This window comes from Falco cherrug, chromosome Z (genome assembly GCF_023634085.1).
Source record: "Falco cherrug isolate bFalChe1 chromosome Z, bFalChe1.pri, whole genome shotgun sequence".
Lineage (NCBI taxonomy): Eukaryota > Metazoa > Chordata > Aves > Falconiformes > Falconidae > Falco > Falco cherrug.
In genome coordinates, this window is record NC_073720.1 from 26,745,351 (window position 1) to 26,772,776 (window position 27,426).

The 27,426-nt window shown below is 39.7% G+C and overlaps 2 protein-coding genes across 9 annotated transcripts in view; one reads left to right on the forward strand and one right to left on the reverse strand.

Annotated features, from left to right (window-relative positions):
- IQGAP2 (IQ motif containing GTPase activating protein 2) overlaps nt 1–27,426 on the reverse strand; it is a 127,928-nt gene that overhangs the window by 32,623 nt on the left and 67,879 nt on the right. For 2 of the 8 annotated variants that reach the window (XM_055698659.1, XM_055698661.1), the window contains exons 5-15: nt 27,275–27,351; nt 22,165–22,232; nt 21,696–21,809; nt 17,705–17,886; nt 16,995–17,079; nt 16,280–16,443; nt 15,674–15,761; nt 13,060–13,223; nt 12,375–12,535; nt 9,913–10,037; nt 7,656–7,819 (exon numbers count right to left, since the gene is read on the reverse strand). In XM_055698659.1, the coding sequence (XP_055554634.1) occupies nt 7,656–7,819; nt 9,913–10,037; nt 12,375–12,535; nt 13,060–13,223; nt 15,674–15,761; nt 16,280–16,443; nt 16,995–17,079; nt 17,705–17,886; nt 21,696–21,809; nt 22,165–22,232; nt 27,275–27,351 (1,392 nt within the window). The remainder of the gene's footprint in view (nt 1–7,655; nt 7,820–9,912; nt 10,038–12,374; nt 12,536–13,059; nt 13,224–15,673; nt 15,762–16,279; nt 16,444–16,994; nt 17,080–17,704; nt 17,887–21,695; nt 21,810–22,164; nt 22,233–27,274; nt 27,352–27,426) is intronic. The other 6 variants (XM_055698660.1, XM_055698663.1, XM_055698662.1 and 3 more) reach the window with 6 other exon arrangements.
- Nucleotides 1,164–5,535, forward strand: F2RL2 (coagulation factor II thrombin receptor like 2). The gene is made up of 2 exons (XM_014281166.3): nt 1,164–1,465; nt 3,125–5,535. Exons 1-2 carry the CDS (start codon nt 1,270–1,272, stop codon nt 4,210–4,212), a joined length of 1,284 nt encoding a protein of 427 aa, XP_014136641.3. The 5' UTR covers nt 1,164–1,269; the 3' UTR covers nt 4,213–5,535.

Sequence of the window (27,426 nt, forward strand, 5' to 3'; positions counted from 1 at the left end):
AAAAATCTAGTGGTGGTGGGAAAAAAAAAAAATCATTCTAAAGAAAAGCAAGCACCAGGTCTATAATAGACCAATGAGAGAAACTGGAATGTACTGATTCAATAAAGATCTAGGCATATATAGACATATTTCAGGAAAAAAACCCAGAAACTCTCTCAAACTAAAACAGTATGGACAGAGAACCATCTTCACTATTAATATCCCTGGTTTTGTGCCCAACTCCAGGCCAAAAAAGCAGTAAGTCTGTTACCTGTGGAAATGACAAAAAGAAAACAGGGTAAAACCCCCTAAAGACAGACTGTCCAGTTTCCATCATATATGTAAAGAAGGTGGCAGAATATCTAAATAAAATCAAGTAGTATCAGGGTAATTGCATGACAGCGGACACAGAGCAAGTTTTTCCTAACACGGAAGTTACAGTTACCACTTGAGAGAATGTACAATGATTTCCCAAACTACAGCTGACAATTTTGAGAAAAGGACTGAGAAACTAAAAATTCTTATTCCTTATCTGATGTCCAGCTTTTACACACCAAACACAAGAACAGACAATTACTGCTCTGGAGCCAAGTACAGCTTATGCCGAGCCTTGCTGCTAGGTTGGAAGGCAGACCAAGACTTGGGGAATTTTGTCTGCTAGAGCAAGCTGCCGTTACTTGACATTCAAGGAAAATATAATTAATAAAAAAAACAGCCAAGCAGAGAAAAAGGAAGGGATCAACAAAAGAGAAGATGAAAACAGGCGAAAAGTTTTAGAGGCTGCAGGCTGTGGAGGGGTGGGAACTGCCTGAGCACAGCCGGCAGCCAGGCTGAAGGAGCACAGACAGCTAACAGCTGGTAGGGAGGTAAAAGACACAGCAGAGCACACTTTTCTTAAGGCACATTTCTACGTGTGGCTTGCTTTTGCCTTTGCATTTGCTAAGCCAAGATCATCACACTTCTCCAAGCCTGGCTTCTTCCTTGAGAAGGGTACGGAGTTCAGCAACGTGGCATTTTGGTCTGTGAATGAGACCCTTGAGGTTTACTAAACACACCCTTTGATTTTTCCAGAAAACACCTTTTACCAAGTATCTGTATGTACAGGTTCGAGTAGAACACCCCACATAGGCTTCAGGCTTGTGGTAAATTAGGAGTTAAATCACTGCTGTAAAGCAATTTTATCTCTGTGTTGGGCAGAGGCTGAAACTGAGTCATGTGTGCATATTTGGATTCGTCACACCCTCTTGCTGTAGTAGACAAAGAACAAACTAGTTCCTTGCCATAAACCTCATGCTTACAGGATGCTTCTGGAGGACAGATCAATCATTCTTTAGTCCCTTTACCACGGGGAAGAAACATCCCCACAAAATGCCTCAAGATGAACTAGAGCAGCATCGTTGTTTGGCTAGCTGGATTTCACCTACTACGATGAAGATACTGGTTTTCACTGGACTGCTCTCTCTCACCTCCAATCTTTTCACAACAGGTGAGTCCTCCTTTCTGTATCTATCCCATACTTTAGTCGATAACCTGGGCTTCTTGATAAAGTTGGCGCTTCACTAACTTGAAAGGGTTGTACACACATTACAGAAAATTGGGAAGTCTTGCTTAAGGCAGATTTTTATTCTTCTATTTCAGTGACAACTTACCTCCCCCCAGTCACTTTCTATAAGGAATTTTATTTATGCGATCTGACTTCACTTACTGAAAATGGATCTTATCTCTAGTATTTCTGTAGTGATATGATAATTTTAAACCTGTAGAGTTTCTGCTTTAAAACATTCAGCAGAATTATGACTTCATAGATGCTGTTATTAGAAGGAAATGCTCAGATAACTATTGTGACAAAAATAACCAAAGGAAATGATCAAATAGGCCTATTTTTTTTCTCACTAGAATTAAAGCTGTTTTCAAAGCAAGCTCATTTTGAAAAGCTGTTTTATATATACACAGAATGCACGGGCATGCACATATATGTCTCAAACAGTGACTAAAATTAATTTTCTGAATTAACCATCCAGAAAATTATTTAAAAAGGGATGCAGGCTACTAATGATAATTTCAAAACATTCTACCTTAGATCGGCCAGTAAACACTGATAAAACTGTTTTCCATATTTTATTCCAATATGGAATGGTAAAAGAAGAACGCACAGGTTTTCATCCAAATTTCAGTTTGCTTCTGAATTCCAGTTTCAAGATCCATTCTGTAAGCTTTACACCAAGTCTTTTTGCAAACGCAGCTAAGAAGTTTTAAATGGTAAAATTACATAGCTGTTTATTCTGCAAAACCTGTTTTGTAACACATGGGTTTAGAAGATATTTTGATATCTGTGCTTCATCTGGAAATGTCAACGTGTCTACAAAGTTCTCTACTAAAGACTGAGGAACAGGCATTAGTAAAAGTGGCATCATTAGCTTTGCCCACATGCTAACAATATTTGGTCACTGAAAATTTTCCTGCTGCATGAAAAATTTTATTCATTTACCAATAAGTTTGATCTAATACCAGTCCAGGCATTTGTTTTCAGTTCTTAAGACTAACTGCCCTTCCTCACGCATGAGAAGCTGAAAAGATCTGGTTTGCTTTAGTCAGAAGCTGAATAACGTTAATTTGGTATGTGAGACTAAAAAATTGAGGGTAATTTCAATTTTTTAATATGAAAGTTTCAGCCTGTGCTAGGCAAGACAGCACTTTTTGCATCTTTTGCAGTCATGCATTTTATTGATGAAGTGACAAGGTTAATGCCACTGTTTGCTTTGGAAATTCTGATCAAGCCTACACCAAGGCTGCTGCTTACGTGATGAATTCCCGTCACTGCTACTGAAAAAAAACTATCTACAGGTGATAAAGATTAGACAAGCGTAATTTTTATCAAAGATTATCGAAAACATGCAAAATGCAGAAAGGTCAGCTTAACGCTGAATTCATGCTAAATTTTCAAGGATGGGAGTGAGATGACAAAGTGAAGATCCTCCTTGAGTACATTTGGTATGAACATCAAATGCAAAGGAGAATGCCACCAAATCTTTTAAACGTATATTACTTTTCTCATGGAAATGTTTATCTTTCTCCATACCTGAAGGTGCATTATATTGCTATTGCAGTAGTTTCCCATTTTTAACAGTTTTAACTTTTTTTTAAGCTTCAGAATTTTCACTGAATAGCTCTGCAATTAAAACAGTGTCTCTTATCAAGACTTTCCGTGGAATTTCAGCAAGAGACTATGACTACATCCCCCCTTATGCTATGGAAGGGGAGACAACAACCATTCATATCAGAGAACACAAGTGCTCTTCAAAAAAGTCAAATGACTCCACTTTAACAGAAGTAAACAATACTACACTGGAGTACCTGACCAGTTCTCTGAGCACGAAGCTAATACCCACCGTCTACCTCAGTGCTGTTTTATTGGGTGTGCCTTCCAATGCCATCATTTTGTGGATGCTGCTCTTCAGGATCCGGTCTGTGTGCACTGCCATCCTCTACGCAAACCTGGCAGTTTCTGATCTGCTTTTCTGCATTGTGCTGCCCTTCAAAATAGCGTACCACATCAATGGGAACAACTGGATTTTTGGGGAAATGATGTGTCGAACTACCACTGCGGTGTTTTATGGCAACATGTACTGCTCCATTCTGCTGCTTACGTGCATCAGTGTCAGCCGCTACGTGGCCATCGTTCACCCCTTCACCTACAAGAGCCTGCCAAAACGTGCCTATGCCATCACTGTCTGCGCTACCGTGTGGGCCATAGTCTTCTTGTACATGCTCCCACTCTGCATAATGCAACAAAGCTATTACGTGAAACAGCTGGACATTTATACCTGCCATGATGTGCACAACACCTGTGAAACTGTATCTTCCTTCCAGTTCTACTACTATGTTTCTTTAGTTATCTTTGGGTTTTTAATACCTCTTGCAACCATTGTTTTCTGCTATGTCTCAATTATACAGACACTCAAGACTAATGAATGGTTCTGGTATGTTAAAGTCAGCCTATTGATCCTTACCATCTTTGCTATTTGCTTTGTGCCAAGCAATATTATCCTTATTATCCACCACATCAACTATTACTACTACAATAGAGATGAGTTGTACTCTTTTTATCTAATTGCTTTATGCCTTAGCAGCTTAAACAGTTGTTTTGACCCTTTCCTTTATTTTCTGATGTCAAAAATTAGAAGTCAATCCAATATTTATCTAACAATGGTTAAAATATCCAGGGAAAAATGAATTTAGTTCTATATTTATATTATTGGAATTATGATTTTGTGTAGTATTAACCCAGGTAGCAACAAATCTCAGGTGCAACAATTTAACTTAAAAATTTAAAGTGTTAACAACCACATTCTCCGTAAAATTTATTTCCTTCCACACACCACAAAAGGAATATCTTCAGAAATACACTTATCCAGGCCTATAATTTTATCACATGTATTACAACATCTGGTGTACCTAGATTCAGGGAAGTGGCTCTGAACTTTCATTTCCTTCTGAGATTACAACTTTCACGGCCACAGAGAAGAAACCAGAATATCAGTCATCACAGCCCCTGAACACCAGAATGGGAATCAATATCTGAACAGTACTCTTCGGCCTGTTCATGATTTCTAAATACTTCAAGTTAGCTCTCAGCCTACAATCACTGCTGGAACAGTGATGCGAAAACAAGTTTTTGGCCCAGTGGAAATGGGAACAAGTAAAAGCATTTTCTAAGTGTCCAGGAGTCATTAAGCTTTGCAGAAGCTCCCTGTCACACAGCCAAGAGCAAATACTGCGCTGCATGTTGAAAACTAGAGAGCCAGAGTCCCCACAGGTTCAAGGAGCTGTAAATCTATAGCTGCAGACACAGAGCCCGACACTTCCAAGGCAGCATCTCCTACGAGGCTGCTTAACCAGCTTTGCACTGAAGACTTGTTCTTCCACTTCCTCAGTGCCTGCACTCCTCTAGCCCATGAGGACTGCTGGGAGCTAACCCTTATCAGTGTGAATCCAGGCATGTATTATTCCCGCTTGGTAAGCAAAACAGGGAAGACACTTTGTAGAATTCTCTATTTCCACATCCTCACAGGAAATGCCTACAGTGTTACAAATACTGGAGCTAGTTATGATTGATTGTCCGCATTAAAAAAGCAAAGTGTCAGCTTCTACATTTACAGAAACTCAGTAGCTACATACATACTGAGTATAAGTCCAACAAAACGAGCTCAGTAGTTGGTATTTGTATTTGTAACTACAGCATGTAAGACAGTGATGAGAGAAAGTGTTTTACATCAGTTTGATAATAGTACTGTAAAAAACTTTAAATTAAATAATTTGCACTGGAAAAAGTCTTCAAGGAATTTGCAGCCTGGCAAGACTCCTCTTCAATTTCTTCTGGTTCCTAGTTCAAATTAGTTTTAATCATGCCATTCCCTCAACATGCACAAGAACAGACTTTAAAGATCACCTTAAAATAATCCAGATGTCATGCAACTGTTGTAAATATAAAAACCATGAACCTAACTCTAAAACCTGTGTGCCTATCACTCAAAAAATAAAATAACATAGGAACCACTTCAGAGTTTGGCACATCTGTTTAACTTTTCAGGTATCCATAATATATTCCCTTACCACAGGGTTTCTCATTACAAGGACCTGAATATGCTTGGTTTGAAATGGTCGTGAGAACTGTTAGAAGCTGTGGTTTAAGATTACAGGAATAAATAGATTCCATATTTACCTTTTCAGTTTCAAGCAAGGAACAAATAGGTGTGATCTAGGATGAAGACCTGTAATGTGTACTGGGAGATTTGGGTACAGACTCTGCTGCCCTAAAGCCACTACAGCTACAGGAACGTGACAGCAGACTGGTTAGAATAAGTGAGCAGGACTGACCAATATTTTTCCAGATGCTGGGAAACACAGGAAGTTAACAGGGAGACCTATCTGATCCTTGTAAATCAAATACTTCCTTCTACCACAGCTCACTCTTAAAACATGTTAAATGCAACTCAAGGCAGACCTGTTTTATAAACAAGGCTTGGAAAAAGCGGACACAACTATCTTTTCAATCCCCTTTGGATTTTTTTTTTTAAGGAAAGTTCAATCTAAATCATATCTTTACCTAAAGAATGAGGATGTCCATGTGATTGACCAGCATACAAAGTAAGTCTGATTAAAGCATCTGAGTATTTCTTTTGGAAGCACATATAGTACAATGTCTTGCTCTCTTCTTAAACAGGAGCAATGTTCCTGTTTGCAGAGATGATGTTTTAAGTAGTTATCAAAGGACTGCAAAACCAAAATACCTCAGGAGAAAGGCCAGCGGGAGCTTCTAGGAACACCACAAAATTTTTAATGAGAAGAATTCAAGGAGATTTTCAAAGAAAATGTGTAATTTTTGTTCCAAAGCTTGAAGACACCCATTTGCTTCCTATCGGCATATTCACACAGGGACAGCAGTAGGCACCAGGTTCACACCTGGGGAGCACAGCAGCAGCCAGCAGGAGTGAGCCAGGGCAGGGCTGCTGTATGCAGGCAGGTGGGCACCTGTGGGCTGCAGGAGTCTGCCTTGGAGACATCCCAGCTTGCCATGCATGCACAAAGGGTCTGGCATGTCCTTGGCCAGTACTGCAGAGCCACCACCTGCACAGACACCCTCTGCATGCAAATACCAACCCTGGCCCTTCCATGCATGCACTAAAACCTCCCCAGCACGTATGGCAAGGGAGGAGGCTCTTCAGCATCCAGGGCTCAGTGAAACCAGCCCTTACCTGGGAACCCAAGCAAGAAATTGAGATATGCAATTGCCTTTTGAAAGTCCTGACAGTGGATTACAGAAACACAGATTCACAGCAGGTACCACATGTGAGGTGGCAAGTTCAGGGACTTTCTCCAGCTGACCGTATCACTTTAAGAACATGTGATGTGACTTTTAAGTGTCTTTTCCAAACACTGGGTATTTTACTTGCTGTGCTAGTAGCTTTAGCTAATCTTGTCTTCAGTCATATCCTGCAAGCTGTTAGGCTGATCTTTGTTTACGTTTCCCTGAGCTGTGATGCTAACCAGGGCACTGCTTTTAGGGAAGCAGATAGCAATATTCTGCTGAGATAGATTTAAACTGAAGGCACATACAAGACTATCAGCTTGCTGTTGATAAAACCAGAAAAATATGTACGAAACTCCACTATTATAAAGCAACAGATTTAAGCAACCGAGACTCCTCAAAGTACTCCGCAGCGATTTGTTAAGGAACACTATGGCCCCTTCAGCATGACTATGACACCTTTCTGGCAAAAGCCTCAGTTCCTATTCATATAGGAACTGCCTGTTTGACACAATCTAATGATTTGACCCTTGCACAAATTCATAACTATGTCAGGGCCATTGCTGCTCATGTTTTGTAATAGCTGCAGCAACCTAGCAGAATTAACAATAAGCAAGGTTATGTCAAGTCAGAAGTGACACATATGCAGAATATATCTTGGTATTAATACATTAAGAATTAATCCCTTTTGCCAGTCAAAATAAGTTGTAGTGGAAGAAAACTTAGTGCCAGTTTGTTGTCATTGGCTTATTTACGATCCCATTGACACAGCTAATCCAAATGTTGGGGTAACAGGACAGGGACACACATCTAGGTGAAAAGAAATGGCTTTTCATTTCTGACAAACAGCAACAGTCACAGCTCTGACCTTGCATTTCTGTGCTTTGGCGTGGTGCAGAACATCCCGATAGTGCCTTGCATTTACTGGTCTCACATCTTGCAGCTTCGCTGTGGGTAACAGTAGAGTTTCCAGAATTTTCTCAGGACTCCCTTGGTCAATTGCTTCATTAATGTGGCTAATTGCAATGATTCCTATGAAATGGAAAAGCTATTAAAATTGCAGTTATCAAAGAAAGATACAACTCATCAAATATCAGGTACAAACAAAGCAGTAACGTGAACAGAAAAATCAAGTAACAAGAAGCAGAAGCAGTGACAGCAGCTGATTTTAAATTATTTTTGCTTAAATAGTCATGTGAAGCTATTAAGGCATACATTTTTCCTTTCTGCAACAGTTCTTGGTTCATCTGAATCTACTTCTTCATAAAAATTAAATTTATCCTTACTGAGAAGAAGAAACCAGACTTGCCTGCTTTCAGGACAGGAGTATCTACATGAAGCTTAAGGAAATGTTGGGCATCACATCTAAACATGCTCACCTACATATTAGCTTACAGTGCTGAAAGACAGATCTTCAAGTTATTTCATACCAGATTACATGAAACTCTGATTTGAACAAATACAAACATACTGACCTCCCAGCTACAGCATTACACAACAACTTAACCTCATTTCTTTAAATTTCCAATTCCTTGAATAACCAATCTGATGATGTTAACCTTATAAGAATTCAATTGATAGCATGGCCCAGTATTTAATAAAACTTCTAACTCATTTTCTTCAGACTGGTCTCAACATTTTAAAATCAACTTCCTCCTGCCCCCTCCCCCCCAGTGCTGAAACACATTGAAGTACTTTCTCCCTAAAGCCACCCCAGAAGGCCATCAGCCAAGGGCTTCCCTGTCACCTGTAAGGGATGGCATCCCTGCCAGTAGCAGATAATTCTCACCAAGTCTCTCCCAGACCCACCACAGCCCACCTGCCAGGGTCACAGATCCACGCCCTCATAAGGCTTTGAGAATGAACAATTTTTCCAGGGTGCTACCGAAAAGGAATGATGCAGACATATGGGGTTCTTTATGAAAAGAGAGGCTACCCTTCATCCTCTCCTCTCTGCCACAAATAACCATTCCCAGGCAAAGACCAGTATCACTGAAACAAAGTGCAGCTGTCCTAGCACTGAAGACTGACTCTCCTAATGCAAGATCACCTTTCTTAAGGCCTATTTTAATTCCTAATGACTGCAGAGCTTCAGACAATTTTGTCAGTCAAATGAACTGCTCCACATCCCACCTTGCCAGAAGGCACACATTATGAGCCACAGGGGTCCACAGCAACCACTTGATTTAGGAAGCAACAATCCAGCCAGTTTTAGTATTTCTGTAATATAAAGCTTCTCTTCTCAGTATGAAACAGTAGTATGCACGAGACCAATGGCAGTGTGGAAAAGGCACACACACCTTGCATCAGTGCCACCCTGGAAACAGCCTGCACCTTACAAAGGCTCTCAAATTATACTGCAGGCTGCTTCCCAAATAGCAAGGAGTCTGAAAGCTGTCCTACCCTTTCCTTGCTCCAGCAAACTGGGCATAACCCGATAACCTCAAATTTTAATTAAAAGAAAAAAGAATAAAATAATTAAAAAAAATCATACTTCTATATTCATTGAGGAAACTTGGTCCTTCAGCATTTTTGAAGCCCAAATGACCAGCTATCACATTTAATAGAATACCACCCTTTAAGAGCAATGCAGTTATATTCAGCTTCAAAAATAATCTCTGAATCCATTTATATTACAAAAAGTAGGCATAAGAAGCTACTCTCAGACAGGAAACCAAGTTACCTAAAAGGAGAGCAGAACAGATAATTGCACTGCATAACTTCTTACCAACTCCATTGTGAAAAACGAGGGCTTGGAAATCATTTAACATTAAAAAAATTTTCCACAGGACACTGCCTGTAATTTCTTCCCCTATCCCCCAATATGCTTAAAATTTCTGCAAAATCCCTGAAGTGACACCATCCAGTGTAAATACTGAAAGATACCGCCAAATGGGTGGAACCATGGCATTTGTTACCCTACAGAAGGCAGGGACCCTACAACACATTTCAGCCAGCCAAAATATAACCAGGAATACTTCAACAATATTTAAAGACCAACTGGTGTTCAAAATTATTTAACACTTTCTTGAAGAGTGTCTGTATAAGGCCATTCAGCACATGAATTTATGTGCCAAGGACCAGACTATCATCTCCATTGGGGATGTAGAGCAAGAATTACTTACTTTCAGTTTCTTCTTGAATTTGCATATTAACCATATCAATGCAGTTCTGGATATCATTCCAGCTTAAATAATCTTGGCCTTGAGATGAAGCCTCTGACTTAATAGACAATAGTGTATCAGCATAACTATAAGAAGATATAAAATACATAAATGTATTTCATATATAAACTGCCATAAAGAATTAGTCAGACTTATCACCCATCAAAAAGCCCAGTACTTTTTTCAATGAATGAATTTCAGACAACTCTTATGTGCCAGAAATTATACAGATATGCAAGCTGCCTTGCTGTTCTAGGTGTGCATTTCAGGATCTGAAAAAATGGCCCTGTACTCTAACTCAGAGCACTTTTCTTACCATCATCCCATGTTGCCAATACCTGCACTGGACGTACGTTTTGCTGTATGGCACTACAGACAAATTTGGGAGAAACTAGGCTTGGTTTCTTGCTACACTAAGTCAAAGACCAGAATTTCTGCCCTAGCACCAGGATGCCTCCATGGTCTCTTGATGTGAAGGATGACAAGACATGGGCAGAGGAAGGGAACAAAATATGATGCTCCTCTCCCCAAAACTCAAGGTCCTGCAAGCACAGGCTCTGTAACCTGTGTCTACTCTTAGAAGGATCACAGATCAAGATGAGCTAGAAACCTTCACAGCAAAGTAAACTTATATACATAAGTTAAATAATTTTCATATTCTGAATCAAGCATACAAATGCCACAATACGTCAAATCAAATACCTGTGTTCTACTTCCAGCAGAAGCCTGAGAAATGAATAGTTGACAGAAAAGATGCAGGAGAGAATTATCATTTCCTGATCTGATTTGCCAGATTTCCAGCATCCAGAAGCCTGCATTTAAGGGCTTCCTGAGCTGGAGGCTACATACCACTATATAGTTGCAAACAGTGCTATGCCCCATTACTTTATCTACTGTTATCTGAAATTCTTGAGGACGGAGTCCCGCTATTGAAGTGTTTTGTGAGATAACAGTTCCTTATGTAAATTTTAAGCTTTAGGTTTAATAATGTCCAATCTTTTATCATTCCAATTCTCATAAGAAAATTAAAAGTGACATTTTAAGAGAAGCTAGCACCTTTTACTAACCTTCCCCACAACACTTTTTTGCAGACTTACATCTTACTTCCCCTAAATTCTTTTTTCTAGGAAATACATTCCGAACAAGTTCATGTTTTCTGGTAGAAAGTCACTGAACACCATCTCCCTCACTGAACTTTTCCTAGCTCTACTGTATTCCCTGTGGTATTGCACAACCAAAGCTTCCAGCAATATTCAACATATGGTTGGCAGCACAGATTTACATAATAGCATAATAAAATTTTATTTTATTCTTTAGCCCAATTAATTCCTAGTGTTTCATTTGTATTGACTGGCAGTTTAATCTAAAGATCAGGTCACAGTAACATCAGCTACAAATGCTGCACTTGGACACTTTGGGGCCTGTTTCTGTGTATTTATAATGTTTGCTTCTCTTGCCACAACCACTACCTCACATTAGCAGAGGCCAAGAGGCAGATGAATTTTGCTCAACCTTATGCTATTCTGCTCCCTCTAACCAAAACACTGGTCTCTTATTCCTTTCCTGACTTCCCTCCTTCCAGCTTTGAGACACCTAGCAAGGGCTGCTCTCAGATTCATGTCCCCTGGCAGCCTGGTGAAGATCTTCAGCCACTGCTGTCTCTTTTGCCTAGTAATGCCTTCCAGCAGCACCTAGAGGTTTCCACCATCCATGACTGAGGCAAGAACTGGCCATGTCCCACACTCTCCTGACACACTGGAGGCTCAGGAAGGAATCACACAGATCTTAGTGTTCCCTGGTGGGTTTTTTTGCAGATACACAAAAGAACAGAGGTAGCAGCCCATGTCTGTGATGAGTCAGGCATGTGGCAGTGCAAACAGCTGACAGCTGAGTGAAGGCTCTAATTTAGTGTTGAACACGCTCATGTGCCACAGCATCATACTCAGCTTTTCAGCAAACAGGACTATGCTGCATTTTTTAGACTTTTACAATTTTCAAGCAAGAAAAGGGCCAGCCACAGTTTAAGGGACCTCAAAGCACTAGACACTATCTCATTCTAAAGATCTTCTCTCAGTATAGCAGAGGGGTTACTGATTAACAATTTCCAGCAAGTTGGTATGTGTTTTAGTGTCTGCAAAAAATCTTGTCAGATCTTAATATTTACTTTCTGAGGATATTTTCCCCACACCTCACACATCCTCTGCCCTCAAACATCTGAGGTTGTGCAATTGCTTATACTTACAGATATACAACTAATTCAGCAATTGTCACATTATCCCTTATTAACTTATGACACGGACATTTATCTTTCAGCTCTTTCAACTTCATAGCCACAGCACAGGACAGCCCACCTAGTAAACGCCTACTTATCCTTTTGCAGATGTTGCCAAGTCTCATCCAGACAAGATAAAATGAACCTTTACCGTAGAAAGTTTTCCTCTTCTAGGTTATTGAAGCCAATGCATGGGTTTCCAAGATGATTCTTTATTGTTAGGATGTCCTTGTTTTCCAAGTCCTGGTTTAGCAACACAACAGCTGACAACATTTTTACTGCAATAAACAGTTCATCATGTGCCAGGTAGTTCTGTAGGACAATAATGTACCACAGTCAGGGAGCTAAATAAGCAGTGCAACAATTTTGAGTTACACAGTCTAGATATCAAGGAGATGGACTTAATTTAAAAAGCCTGGTAAATTTCCTAGTCATAGGCATGTCAAATTAACACGTAGATCTTACTGGGCTTGCTACACATCCCTTCAGCCTTTCCATCTTCTGTCCACAATCCTATCTATTCTGGTCTTACCCTCATAGCAGGGTTTACTATTCTACATTATACCTAAACCAGAGTTAGTTCTCATTAAGAGCATGCAACAATTAAAAAATGTCAGTCAATTTGTTGCAACACAAGAGTTCAGCCAGAGCTAAGTACGTCAGGAAACAAGTCCAGTGGCTCAATATTACCTATTCAACCAAAACCATTCATGCAATATGTAACACCATGGCAAGAGAATTAAGTCTGATTTTACACAACAACATGCTATTTTTGTGCTCTTTCATGGTTTGGCTACGTAACATCAGTGAGCAGGTCATAAGCTTTTCACTCTTACCACAGCATTCTGTTGTTGGAGGGTGAACAGCTCAGTCTGATAGACAGCAGCAGCAAATGAGTGAACAACAGGCAGCTGTGCCTCCGGATTCATCAGTGCAACCAGTGTTTTACTAGGATCACAGTTACGAATTGCAGTATTGATATTGTCAACTGCTATAAGTTCTAGAGAACAGCAGGGAAAGAAAAGCCTATTAATTTTCACATCGGTTGCTCTTTATGCCATGTAGATGATAATAAGGTTATTCCAAAGAATGTAATTTTCTGTCATTAAGGAAAAATCATATTTGTGCGAGAGTCTTCAAGACACAGTTACTGCATGTTGCAAAAATAGTGTCTATTCAAAAGTATGCAGCAAATAATCGACTGGAGGACTTCAAAGTTTCTGGACTTTTAGATATTAGAGACTGCTTATTGGACCTTTAACCCAAGACAAGGAGCTGACCCCATCCTAGTACACAGAAAGCCCTAACATCCCTTCTGGGTTTGCTTGCACCAGGTACTGCTGGGCACGTCTGATCCAGCACCTCAGTCTTACTTCACCGCAAATGCTCCTTTCCTTCCATGCTATGTTTTCTCCATTGCCTTTTCTCTTTTGGCAGGACCTAATTCAGATAGACAGAACAAGCCTGTCCTGCAACATCAATGAGATTTTTATTGTCTATTTCAGGAGGCCTGGTAGAAATCAGTCAGGTATGTTGGGATTTTCAGTAGCTAAACAGATTGAAAACCACATGCTACAGCTTCTAGGGTTTCCTCTGTGTGACATCCCCTGCTCATTTGTCTACCAGTCCTCAAGTGCTGCCACCTACAAATTATCCCCTTCTCTACAGCTCAATTTTAAAATTAAACAGACCACCATAAATGACAATGAACACAGCCCTTTTTGGTACCTGAACAACTTGCCTGCTTTACTTTTTGCCAAACTGACTTCAGCAGAGTTTTGAACCCCAGCAGAAAAATGCTGAAAACCACTTCCCACTTAGGCAGCTGCAGAAACCTTGCAACACCCTTTAGCTTAGTCATAACAACCATAATTGCACACCTGGAGGAGCCAGCTTTGAAGAAACCCTCGCCAGGATACACCCAGCAACATATTGTACAAGGGGCCACTGTGCTCTTGCAAAGGGAAACAACTCTGAAGGTCAGAGCACATGTGGCAGAGCAAAGAACGACAATTATGTAAATGTTATTTCCATCAGCGAGATAACCCCCCTCATCCTCTACCTTATCCTAGGCTTTTCTGTATCATGATCCAGCAAATGTTTTTAGTCACCACTCAAGACACCACTCATACAGACTGCTCAGGTCTGTACAAGACTGCTTGTGAAGGAGACGTCATCCACAGTTCATGTATGCAGAGACACTCAGATCTTATGATACAACACAGACTTTGAAAACCTTTCTAGGTAACCAGACCCACATAAACAAGCCCCTGGCCTCTCATTTCAATTGCTCTGAAGTACAGTTAGGTGGGGTCATGTTTTTATTGAAGGTTCTCTCTATTGGCTATTCCTGGGGTTAGAAAAATGAAAGGTTCTCAAAGCTATGGCGTGCATGCTTTTTTAGAGAAAAGAGTAAAGAAGAAAAGAGTCAGTCTACAAACAGACAAGACTAGCTCTGTAGTCAATAACTTAGCTACTGACTTCTAATTCAAGAACTGAACATGCAACTTGCAAAACACTATTTACATCGTTCACATTCCGCTATTTTTTTGTTTTCAAACCAAACATAAGAAATAAATTGCTCTCCAGATTGCTGTTGCTACTTTTCATACATCGAGATTTCCCTCTTCATCTCCTTTTGGTAAAGGAGAAACTTTTACAGAAAGTACTGCTCACCATGCCTAAGTAATCTGAAATAGGCTAATACTTGAGGTAGCAAGTCAAACTTATCTTCTGGCTTAAGTTGACCTCACAGTACAGCCTTTAAATCACATTACAAAAGCAATCACCCTGGACACAAAGCATTGGAAATAATACCAGAGACAAAACAGCCACTAAGCCATGCCCAGACGTAGCATGAAATGACAGCAGTTTAATGAAAGCTGAACTTCCTAGCAAAGAGGTTTCCACTCAAAAGCAGCAAATTTAGCATGCACTGCAAATTTAGATCCCCTTAACTATATTTTCACAAGCTAACTTGTGTCTTGTGACCTTATTAGCAGGCTAAGAACAGGTTAGATTTAGATACAAGTGTCTAAAAGTGAGAATAATTTTTCTCTGTGATGTGATTGCAAAATATTCTTCCTTGTGATCATTCTACTGTAATTCTACCAGGTTGGTTATCACTCCCAAGTGAGGATTAATACTGCACTGAAATATTTGTTCAAGCCATCAAGCCATGCATTACCTTCAATTTTAGCCAACGTGTTTACCAGTGGCTTCAGTAATTCATAGAAAAATGTATTGGCTACCTCAGAGCGTATATCCGATGCAGCACAGATCGGTGACTTGTCAATTGTGACAGAGAATAGTTACAAAAATAAAAAGCAACGCATATGGTTTCAGTTTGAGAAACCTTGTTTACGTGCAAGAAATGGTGGATTCAATTAATCAACTTAACAATCATTAAATGGTGACGGTAGAAAAATGAGTATTAAAACAGTTACTCACTAAGCTTGTGAGCCTCAGCTTCCGCATTGGCAACACTAACTTCTTTCTGTATTTCACTTTTGTCGAGCATATTTGGAACCCCTGCTATCTAACAGATCAGAAAAAAAGATTTAATTATGCTTTTAAGTTTGATGGGAGACAAAAAAAACCTTGATGGGACAGTAGGATTTGATTGTACTATCCCTTGTGCATCAAATACAATGTCACAGTAAACACAGCATTAATCTTTCCCTCTGACTTTTGTCTACTCAAATTGATGAATTTTCTCCTTAAAACCCACTTGACTCTTTCATTTGCTCTTAATATTGAGTCATTACCTATTGTTGTACTCAAGTTATAACTCATTTTCAAAGTAAACATAGTATGAGGGGCTGCATGCTATACTGCAGTTTTTCTTCTTACATCCTAGTAACTACTTACAGGGACGCCATGCTCTTTAGAGCAAATGCAGCTACTTTGGTGTTGATTAGTACATCAATTATTCTAATAACTTTATAAAAGTGTTTCATAGGTGGTGCTGAAGGCAGAGTAAAGGTAATTTCTCTCTGGATTAAAATCAGCTAAAAACCCGTGAACTGATGTGTAGTACCTGTTCCATTCAATTACCTGCATTTTCTGTTCTTTAGAATCACACAATTGCAATAGGTACCATGAAGAATTTTGTGGCAGAACGTCAAGTAGGCTCAGAGCAGGACGGTTCAAACCTGCCATCAGTGCCACTTCATCTTGTTGGTCAATAGCCTCATTCACTTGGACTAAAGCTACGTGAACTGAAATGAAAACAATGCTTACAAACAGCAAAAACGGTTTTGAAAAAGAAGTCCATTGCTGCCAGCATCTCACTTTTTGTGAAAGCCAGCTAGTGTGGCAATTTTTATCCAGCACAGGATTATTATTTCAAGACTGGCCCTACAAAGGAAGTCTCTGGCTCTGTGTGAGCCCATGTGGGAGCAGTTCAACCATAGCCAGCTGGAAGCTTACAAATGAATTTTGGCTCTATATAGAAGAGGGGGTCAAAATTTACAGTATTCTGCACACAAAAGGATTTAATGTGAGGAAAGACAGCAGGTAATAAAGTATTTGATTCTGAACTGAGGAATCCTTACAGCAAAAAACACAAACACAGACATTAGCCCCCAAAAGATTAGTAAAGAAGGAACAGCAAGAAAGAGCTGTTGTAGACAGACATTAGCTACTTCTGCATATTTGGTAAGTTTCCACAGATACATTTTGTTTGTTCATGTGGATTCAGGTAGTGTTCAGCTGGAATCTGGGAGATCATGTTATGTACACACTTCCAAACAGATCCAGAATGGCTTACTGTTTATCTTATTGATATTGCCTTGAATCTCAGCTTGCGTCAGCAGCTCCTCATAGACGTCTCTTTCTTCAGAGATTGTGCCGTTCTAAGAAAACAAAATTGTAGCTAGTACATGCGAAAACTTTCAGAGAGAAAAAGTATTAGTGGGACTCCTTAAAACTGCATCAGCTGAAATATTTGCTGGACATATCTGTAAAGGAATTTGTTGACGATGTGAACGAAAGAAGTTAACACTTCATGGCAAATGGCTGAGCAATATTTGAAGCATTTTCTGCTTCCTGTAAGATAGCCATGTAAACATAGAGAAGCATTTTCAACTATGGAAAGCATTAGCTCTCTTGTAAAAAAGCAAATAATTTCACATTAAAGATTTATGACAGAGGTTATACTTCATGCTCAAAAAATTATCATTCTTTTTGCAACTTCAGAAAAACAAATTTTCTGTTTTAAAAGTAGTCGATAGTCTTTTTGTTTTTAGTCTTCCAGTATTTTATCCTTTGTTCAAAGTTAACTACTTCTACTCATAGTAAACATATTCTTATAAAATTGGCTGTCAGCTTGTTGCATTGCCATTATCTTATTTAGCTTATAAGATTTTTTCCTAATTACACCAGTTGTTAAAATTAAAGTTAATTTTTAAAATGGTAATATTACAACACAAGACACAATGTGAAAGAACATATATACTAGGAGTGCTAATATAATACCACTACCTTAAGTCTTGCGTTTGATTCTTTTCTTCTTTTAGCTTCAGAGAGTTCATTCTGATATTCCTGCGCAAGTTCCTCATCCACGTTTAGCAACATTGCGTTTGGGTTCCTCAGTTTTTCAATAGTTTGCTCAGCTATTCCTTTCTCAATAGCTTCGTTAATTGCTATTACTGCTGCATGCACTAAAATTAAAAGCACAATCCTGAATTTCAGGAAGCAGAACATTCAAAACTGTCAGTGTTTCAATTCTGCTTTATTTGAAATGAATGTTTGATGTATGTTCATCAATTTACATATTCCCCTTCAAACACCCCGCTCCTAACGCTCCCCCTAGACGGCAGCAACAGAAGTGCTGTTTGCTCAAAGGTGGAATGTTCCATGTTTGCTGTTCTCCCAGCTAGGGTTTACTACTCTACTGACAGAAAATATAATAGGGGTTGCATTTTATTGTTGAAGTCCTATGTCATTTACAAGGCAATTATATGCAGGAATCAAAAGCATTTTCGGTAGTTTTTCTTTTAAAGCTGTTTTTGTTTCCATGAAGGTATGAGACATATGAAAGTATTGTCTAAACTAACTATATCTGAAAGATACTACACAAGAATAAGGAAATTCAAACTCCATGAAAGTTGTTCTCTGGAAGACATAGTTAAGACGTCTGAGGCAGGGTGCAGCCCTGCACACCATCTCTAAGCCTGCCTAGGATGAACTGGCTCCCTTCCTAACTGAAGGTCTCCATGAGCAGTTGTGAAACCAGAGAGCTGGTAGTGTAATAGTCCTTAATTCTGTCACCTGCAAAGGCACAGAACAGCAAACCTTAAATGGGGGGAAAAGAACATCCAAAGGTCTCTGTGGAGTTCCCAAAATGTTATGGCACAGGAAAAGGGGAAGAAGTGCCCTAGGACTCACCCCAGCCATTGACAAACTTAAGTGTTAAGTCTTTCCTTTGAGAAAGCTTCAACTACTGAACAAACGTTTGACTCCAAGATTTTATGAGTCAGAAATGCTCTTGTTTTTTCACATAGCAAGTTTACATGAATGTGCAAAATCAAAACCACATGCATCTGAATTAGTAAAGTAATGTAAAGTAATGGCTAACACACCCCTTCCGGGTGTTCCCAGCACACATTTGGCCCTAAGATCAGTCTAGATGGAGTTTCACTAGAGCTACATTTTATCTGGACCTTCATGCCAGACACCCTGACAACTGTCTGGTAGCACATTCCTCTTAAAGTTTTTTCAGACATTACTATATAATGAATTATATTTTGTAAATGTTTATCAAGATCCTACTGCAAAGGAGGAACACAGTAGCTACCCATTTATCACCACAGCAGCTCGTCTAGATTTTACTTTCATGCTATCAGTGAGATGTGTGAGGAAAACCACAAATCCTGTATTTCCATTTCTATCAGTATTTAGATGCTATGTGGCCTTGCACAGTTTTGCAAAACTGGAGAAAAGCATCCAGTAAAAAGCACTTTTTTGGATTGTTTCGCTGACTGTCTATATATCTGAGCTTAGATCCTTCGGTTTCTTTCAGTATATGAAAAAAATGAAGGATACTTGTCAACAATTAGAAAAGTTGAGTTTTTAGGAAAAAAGGGTATACAGATTTATGAAAGTGGAACAGAAAAGCAGACTGTTGGAAATTCAACATGGGCAAACAAATCATGAAGTGAAGCTACATAATCCATTGCTTAGCATTAAATTAATCTGAAAAAGTTGTTCTAAAATGATTTTGCTCTAGCTCATTCAGCACAGCATCAGATAGGAAACAAAAGCAGCTGGCATGGTGGAGAAGCAAGCAGAGACATGCTGGTTCCTTCGACACTGAAGTTAACAAGGAAGTTCAGATTAGACACAAGGAAAAGGTTCCTCACTGAGAGGGTGGTTGGTCGCTGCAACAGGGTCCCAGGAAAGTGATCACGGCACCAAGCCTGTTCTTAGTCATATGGTTTAGTTTTAGGTTGTCCTGTGAGGAGCAGGGACTTGGACTTGAGGATCCTTGAAGTCCCTTTCAACCCGAGATATTCTATGATTCAATGAACACTCAGATGAACTTCGAGGGGCTAAGAGAAGACTTCCATTCTTGGACACAAATATCACCCCCACATCCTCATATAACAAAACACAGAGAGGATGTAGTCTCTTGACAGTTGTGCAAAAGGCCTCACTGATAATTGGAGCTAGCAAAAAGCAGTCAAGAGATAGGTTCAAGGTTAGGAAAGGTGTGAACAGGTATTGGTGGATGTTGTGAGCCCATCTACCAAGAGCAACAGTGAGAAGCCTGACTAGACTTTAAAGAGTAGTCTGGAGGCATGGAATAACAGTGAGGATTACTTGCAGAATAAATTCAGTTTGAAAGCACTTAATCTTACTCTTCGCATGCTGATTTCTACGATTACTGACAGTGCAGCAGGAGTCATCAGCAGTTGTTTCACTTCATATCCGCTTTTCCTTGCTCCGTGTCAGAAACAGGGTGGTAAACTCTTTCCTCTGGCAGGATCTCCACCACCCAACCTCACTAGTGCATAAGGATCCCCATCGCAGATGTTTCCTGTCCTGGGGCAGGGCATGTTATCTACAGCACACTCCTTGCCCAAAGAGACAGAACCAGCATCAGGAAACCCTGCTTTTCTATGGAAGGCTGAAAATACTTCAGAAGGAAACCTTACGTACTCTATAATAAGCTTTCAGAGAAGGAAGTTGCAGCCCTTTCATCTTCAGGGAAGGAAAGTCAGTCACTGGAAAAGTGCTTGGTAGTCACTAAATCACTGAAAATTTGCTAAAAAACGAAGACAAACCATCCCCACTTCCAAAGGCAGTATTTTAAGACCTAGCTTTGCAGAAGCATGCACATATTAAGCTATAGCAGGCTCCAAAATGTACAACACAGACAAATTGAATCAACATGAGGAAGTGTGTTTTAAGTTAAGGACTGGAAATTTCAGCACACTAAATAACATTGTGAATCAGCTTGTTTCAATTACGCTACTTTGCAAGGTTTAACCAAGTTGCAACGGAACTTAATTATAATGCAGCCTTCATTCCTCTCCAGTTCCCCATGCACAGTCTGCAATACTGTTACTGGTTTGGATCCATGACTCACTGTGCCATTGAATATACTCAAGCTAGCCCTTCTGTTATTCAGTTTGCCCCTCTGAAAAAGGCTACGATTTTGAACAAAATAACTAGAGCTCAAGTGTGGATTTAAGTGGACACACTTCATTTCATGTCATTTCAGTTCAAACTATTTTTTTTAAGATATGTTACTTCATTCAGCAAAAACTGAAATTGGGAGAAAAAACAGATTTACAGGTGGATAGGCTTGGGCAGCAAAAAAGCATTTAATTTTGTTTTTCAGTGAAAGCTGTTCAGTACAGACTCAAAGAACCATAGCTGTGCCGCTAAAAAGGAAAAGCTTACTTCAGCTGCACCAGCGGTACATGTCCTTCAGCAGGGTTCTACCATACTGTGGGTGACAACAGTGGTCAGACAGATTGAAAGCTGCACATGGAGGCAAGTGGTTCCTTCATGCATGCACCACCATATGTGAAAGAGTCCTCACAGCAATGTGATTGGTTGTTTGAGGTAAACTGCAAGAGCCCAACGCAGGAAGGAGGCACAGAGAAGGCACCTCATTCCTATGGCTGTCTCCACTGTGCCCCCTATGTAGCAGAGGGGCACACACAGAGCTCAATTCATTCTCGAGGAGCACTGGCTACCAAAACATTAAACCCATGCAAAAGACTGCAAGAAATCTTTGTTTCTGGTAGCACTTCCTGTGGTTCAGTGGAGATACTCAGAAATGCAGACTGAAAAAATTTAAGAGGTCTTGTAGCAATGATGCAGTGTGCTAGTGAAAACTTGCTTGTTTTTCTTGTTATTTATTAAAAGGTGGCAAACAAGGTGAATTGAAACACGGAAAATATTTTGTTAGCATTCTGTCAAATTATCCAGCAGAAAACAGAGTGAGAACCACACTTACATGCAGCTTCGTCCACTGATAATTCACTGGCCAGAATCCCACCAATTTTACTAAAAGATGGCATCTGTATCCCGTACTTCTCTAGCTCCTTTCGCATGTTGCTGATTTCTTCCTCTGTTCACATAAGAGAAAGAACATCAGAAGAAAAACATAGGAATTTCATTATGAATTACCATACATACAAATACAGTGCAATTGTTTTGAAAGAGCTTGTAGCCAGGGCTTCTTAGCTGGTTTTCCTCCTCATTTTGAGTCAACCTAAGACACAACAAGTATTCCATGCCATTCACTCCCTCTGTTTTTCAGACCAACATTCATTTCAAATAACAGCCTCCCACCTATTTAATTAGAATGTGTTTAGAACAACCTTGCGGGAGGAGAAAGACCATAGAAGAAAATATGTACAACGTTAGCAGATTTACTGGGTGAAGAAACCATCTAACATATGATTAGATAAGCAGTTTGTTACCTGTGAAGTCTACTTTTCCCAGTAGGTCCTGGATCTGCGGTGCTAATCCTAGTTTGAACAGATATAAGCTGTAAAGAAGAAAATTAGAATTTAAAGTCCTGCATGTGGTTGAGGGACTCACTTTGTGTAGAACAGAAAAAAAACTTTTAAGAAGCTTGTCCTTTAACCCCTGACTTCTATGGGCTGATATGGAATAAGTTAACCCTACAGTTTTCTTTATGCTGTATTTTTAAGTCTTGCAGAAAGAGAAGTCTTTTTTGATGTTTCAAAGGGTCTCTAAGAGAGAGGCACTGTCAGTGTATATCAGATCACAAGAGATGTGTAAATATGTAGAAAACCTTAGTGGAAGACAGTTAAAGCAATTCAAAAGCTAGTATTGGGCAGGGGAAAGAGGGAATAATTAAGATGTGAACGTACTTCAGTATGGCTTATAGCTTTGGATTTATGTACTATTTTGACTTGCATGATTACATCCCTGTAATTAATGGCTGAAGAACACAAATCACTGACACCTTTTTTACTAAGTGTAGAGGAACTAGTACCTGTAAGACCACCCAAGCCCATCTCAAATACATTTGTGTCATTAGCTGTTTAGCTTTTAGAAAATTAAGAAAGTTAAATTTAAGTGCTATCCAGGACCCAATATTTATGTTTCAATATAGCATACCTATAAAATACTTACATTCATTATTCCTAGAGCTCTAGGGTGCTATCTGAAAAAGCAGGTGACTACATTCACATTTTCTCAATATCTTCCAAATACAAGGCATATGTTTATCTACAAGAGACTGCTGTTTTATAATTTACCAGTGAAATTCCATAAACAAGTGAGTTTTGCAAGAAGGGATCAAAAAAGATTTTAATCCCAAGCTTTACATAACACATTCCTCCAAAAGGACTACTTTGCACCTCTTTTAAATGATTTCACCTCAACTTCATACATTGCAAATGTGCATTGTGGCTTGGGGTTTTTGTTTCTAGAGTGGCACATTTTTCTTTTGTGTTTTGTTATTGGGTTGTTTGGGGGTTTTTTTTGCTGTTAGCAAATTACAAGATGAAATTTCAAAGCAAGTATTTGTAGCTGTGACATTTATTTCAAAGCACACAGAATCAGCACTTCATCTTCTATGCTACCATAGATAGTCCTCTGTCCTGTCATGACCTGGATGGATAGAACAACACATTTCATGTAGGTTGGATGCTCTTTTGACTGCTACGGACCCTCAAAATCATTGCCACTGCCATTCTCACCTTTCACAGCAGTCTTAAATGTATGTTAGCTATAGCAGAAAAAAACCTCACATGCCTACAGTAACAAACCAAGTTCTTCTGTTATTCTGATCTGCCTGCCAGTCTTCCCTTATGGGCTTTTAAAGAGATTTTGCTCTGTGTTTGAGATGGGGACACGATCCTGGCTGAAATGCTGTGTGTAATACAAACAGTTATGGAGACTAGCAGCACCACAGGGCTATGCTGGCTCTTTTTTTGTTCACCACAATAAAAAGACAGAGGAAGAAAAAGCGCCAAGAACATTAGGGACTCGCATTTTTGTCGTTCAGCACTTCGAGGAGGATATTGAGCCACGTACATTACTTCCTACGCCCCTTTGGACAAACTTATGAACCACCAGGTGGTGCTGAAAACGTGCTCTGAGCCTTGAAGGGAGCACAAAGACACCTCTATTCTGTATTAAGGTGTAATTTCACTTGAAACAACTTGCTTAACGCTTTTATAGTTTAACTTAAACCTCAGGGAACCCACATAAAATCAAAATCAGGAGGTCCTGGGATTAAGAAAGCTGGATATGAGGCATCAGGAACAGGGGAGAAACAAAAGGGAAGGGGCAGTTTGCAGGTGAAGTTCCCTTTGTCTATGCGGAGCTACAATTCAGATCAGACAGAGCTTCCTGAGTCTCATTTTGTGCTTACTTCATTTATAACATTCCATAAAAAACAGATGTGTAAATAGTGCTTTTTTTCCTTTTTTTAAAAAGATGTGATTGTTACTCTACTGCTTCCTAGGAGAACAATGTTTTTGAAGCTGTCCATCTTCAGAGGGATAGTTTGTCCAGGATGTAGCAGTGATCTGCTTGCAAAGTTTAACTGAATTTTTCGGGGGGTGGGGGTGGGAGGGTGGGAATAGTCTCATAAGCACTGCTATTTATGAACAAGAATCACTGTTACCATCTCCATTTAAATGAAGAAGTTCTTACCCTCATTTTGTCCAGGAACAAATCTGTTTTCACAAGAAAAATAGTGCAAGAAACAAGATCTATGCCTTTGTATTTTTCAAGTTGGGCTTTAAGTATTGATGTTTCAACAAGAGAAAAGTAAGTGGGCAATTATGTTCAACAGGAATATAGAAATTGTTTGCCGAGTTGCTCCTTCCTGGCCAGAGCAGTACTGTGTTCGACAGTACAAGTTGTTCCACATATTGTTAAGTGCAAATACTTTTCAGACTTGCACCCGGAGAGATCTTAAAAATATGTTTAAACCATCTTGCTTAGAGTCATCATCTATCTTCAGACCCTCTAGCAGCTCAAAGATCAGCAAAACCCCAAATAACCACAGAGTTTCCCTATGAAATGTTATGTTTCAGGTGTAAAATAGACCCTTTGGATAGATCAAGCTTTTTGCTCCTATTACCTACAGCTAAGGCTATTTCATTCTTCTTAAAGAGGCAATTAAAAATAATCTTATCAATTTCAAGCACTTAAACTATGTACACTGATTGTGCAAAAATGAATTAACATAGGGAAAAAATATCTAACTACAGATGACTTCAGAAGTTCCAACGTGAAAATATCCTTTCTGCATTAAATTTACCAGTTTTGTTGGAAAGCTCAAGAATCATGTTGCTTTGCAGCAATGACTTCGTAACAGCTAAGAAAGAACAGGAAGTAGGTCAGACCCTCACCTCTGAGAAAGTGCTCAATTTTCCCAAGTTTAAGCCTTTGAAATTTGAGCATGTGCTCCAAGATGCACTAGAATTCAGCATTTAAACCCAGTGGTGATTCTTTCTATAGCTGTCATGTACATATGCTACAGCTGCAAAGGTGAAAAGCCTGCTTGCAATTGCTCTTTCTAGATGTTCTCAGGGTCCAGCACCACCAGCAACAGGGATATGGACTTTTCCAGGGTTGGTGAACCCAGTACGAGGATGCTTTGACAAATCCAGAGGGTAGAGCAGTTGGGGTACATGGCGTGGAGCCAGGGGGACAGACACCAGTTACAACAGCAGCAGAAGGGGAACAGAACTGGACTCCTGCACTCAGCATTCCTCTGATACCAGCCTGACTGGAAACACTGCTGGCCAGGCAATTGCCTGTCCTTCATTCTGTGGTTTCACAGACTGCTTTCAGTGTAGGCTGTGTGCCATCCAATACCGGCATTGGAGTTTGATTTGAAAGACTCCAGTGGAGGACTTCGAACATGCCTCTTAGGAAAAAGCATGGAAATCAGTGAAGCTCAGCAGCAGTTTCTTTGAGGCTTCCACCCTGCACGGGACACAGGCACAGGGCCCTAAACTTTTGTGGGAAAGCATCATAAGTGAAAGCATTGCAAGTCTATTCCCCTTCAGTGTGGCATGACACATTTGATATGAAGTCCATTTCTAAAATAGCTTGTAAGTACAGAGCTAGAACTTTTTCTTGTTATACAGCAAGAAAGAATAATTTAGTTAAGACAAACTTGGAAGTGAAGTCTAAGGAACAGAGACTAATACTGATACTGGCATAAATCCTGGGGCACATCAAGATGGAGAAATGAAAACTTCTACCGAAGGTCAACCCATTGCAAAATTCAGTTCTAGATGAAGAGAGTTACTGCCATTGCAATGATCTGGCAGATCTTAAGAAGGTATCTGACTGACAGGCTTATTGTTCATGTAGCACTCAAAACCACAGCTGATAAAGTCCTCCTCCATATATGTGGAAGGAAATACTGGAAAAGTGTTCTTCCACCTCCTGCTGAACATCTGAGCCAGCCTATAACATGGCTGAAGGGGCAGACAGCCCACCACGTCAGCCTGAGCTGGTTGACAACACAGTCACACTCATCCACTTCAGGAAGACACTTGTGGACAGAAGAGACTGCACTACCAAATTTTAGGTAAAAGCTACCCACAAAGAGCCCTGGTGACACTGCCCAGTTAATATTACACCAGACATCATAATTTCAAGTGGCAACACTTGTTGATGACAAAAAAATACCAGGGTTTGTCAACTCCCAATACCTAGCATTTGAAAGAAACATAACGAACTTCAGTGGCATGCCTTATTTATTGGCTGTGAGTGCACAGAGGGCAAGAGTGGACACATTTCAAGGATTAGATCTTAAAAAAATTAAATTACAGCACATATTGAATAGTTTGACCTGTAGCCCTGCAGCAGCTGATGTGCCTTTCAACACCATTAGGAACATAGAAGAGTTTGGGGTGTAAGTTAATTACGTTCTCTGCAAGCCTAGTTACAATGAAGTAATGAAGGGAAAAGGTCTTCACATGCAGAAAACAAGCTAGCAGAGAGACGAGAGGGATGCACTGTCTGCCAGCACCACTGCCCCTCATGCAAGGGACACCGCAAGGCAGTTGTCTGTTACTCTGTGTTAAACTTCAAGAAAATCCTTATGGCAGAACACACACACAAAAGTAATCAAACCCTACTTTCAATGGTGTGGCCAAAGCCGTCCTGCCTTTACATTCATGTTAATACAGCAATTATTTGCTCCTCTTTTCGGGCAGAAAGAGGTCAGTTCATTATCATTTTCACTCTGATGAGCATGTTTGCCTCATGGTTATACTAATATTTTGCTAAGGTTTTGTTCATTTATTTGGTTTCTGTTGCAGTATGTGTTTTGAAATGAACTTTGTGAGGGGGTGTACTCATTGAGAGAGGGCTGCCTGCACCAAATTCAATGGTCCTTCATTTTTGTTTTGAAAATAATTTGTCCAATAGTCCTGACTAGATTGGGCTTTTGTCATTACTTTTTTTGAAAGCAATGAACTTGTAAATTCTGACAGATTTTCATATACTGGTTACCCTAAAGCCATGTCAAGACTTACAGTCCTATAATTGGTAGTTACTTTAACTTTTACTCTCATCACCGGTTACCTTAGAGCATGAATGCAATATATCATCCTAGGGATGTTTTTCCTGTCGTAGACATCTGTAGTCTCTGGATAAAAGATCTAAAACCAAAAGAGCACACAGTTAAAGAAGACTACACATTACTGAGCAGAAAAGTAGCCAAAATTAGGTCTTCA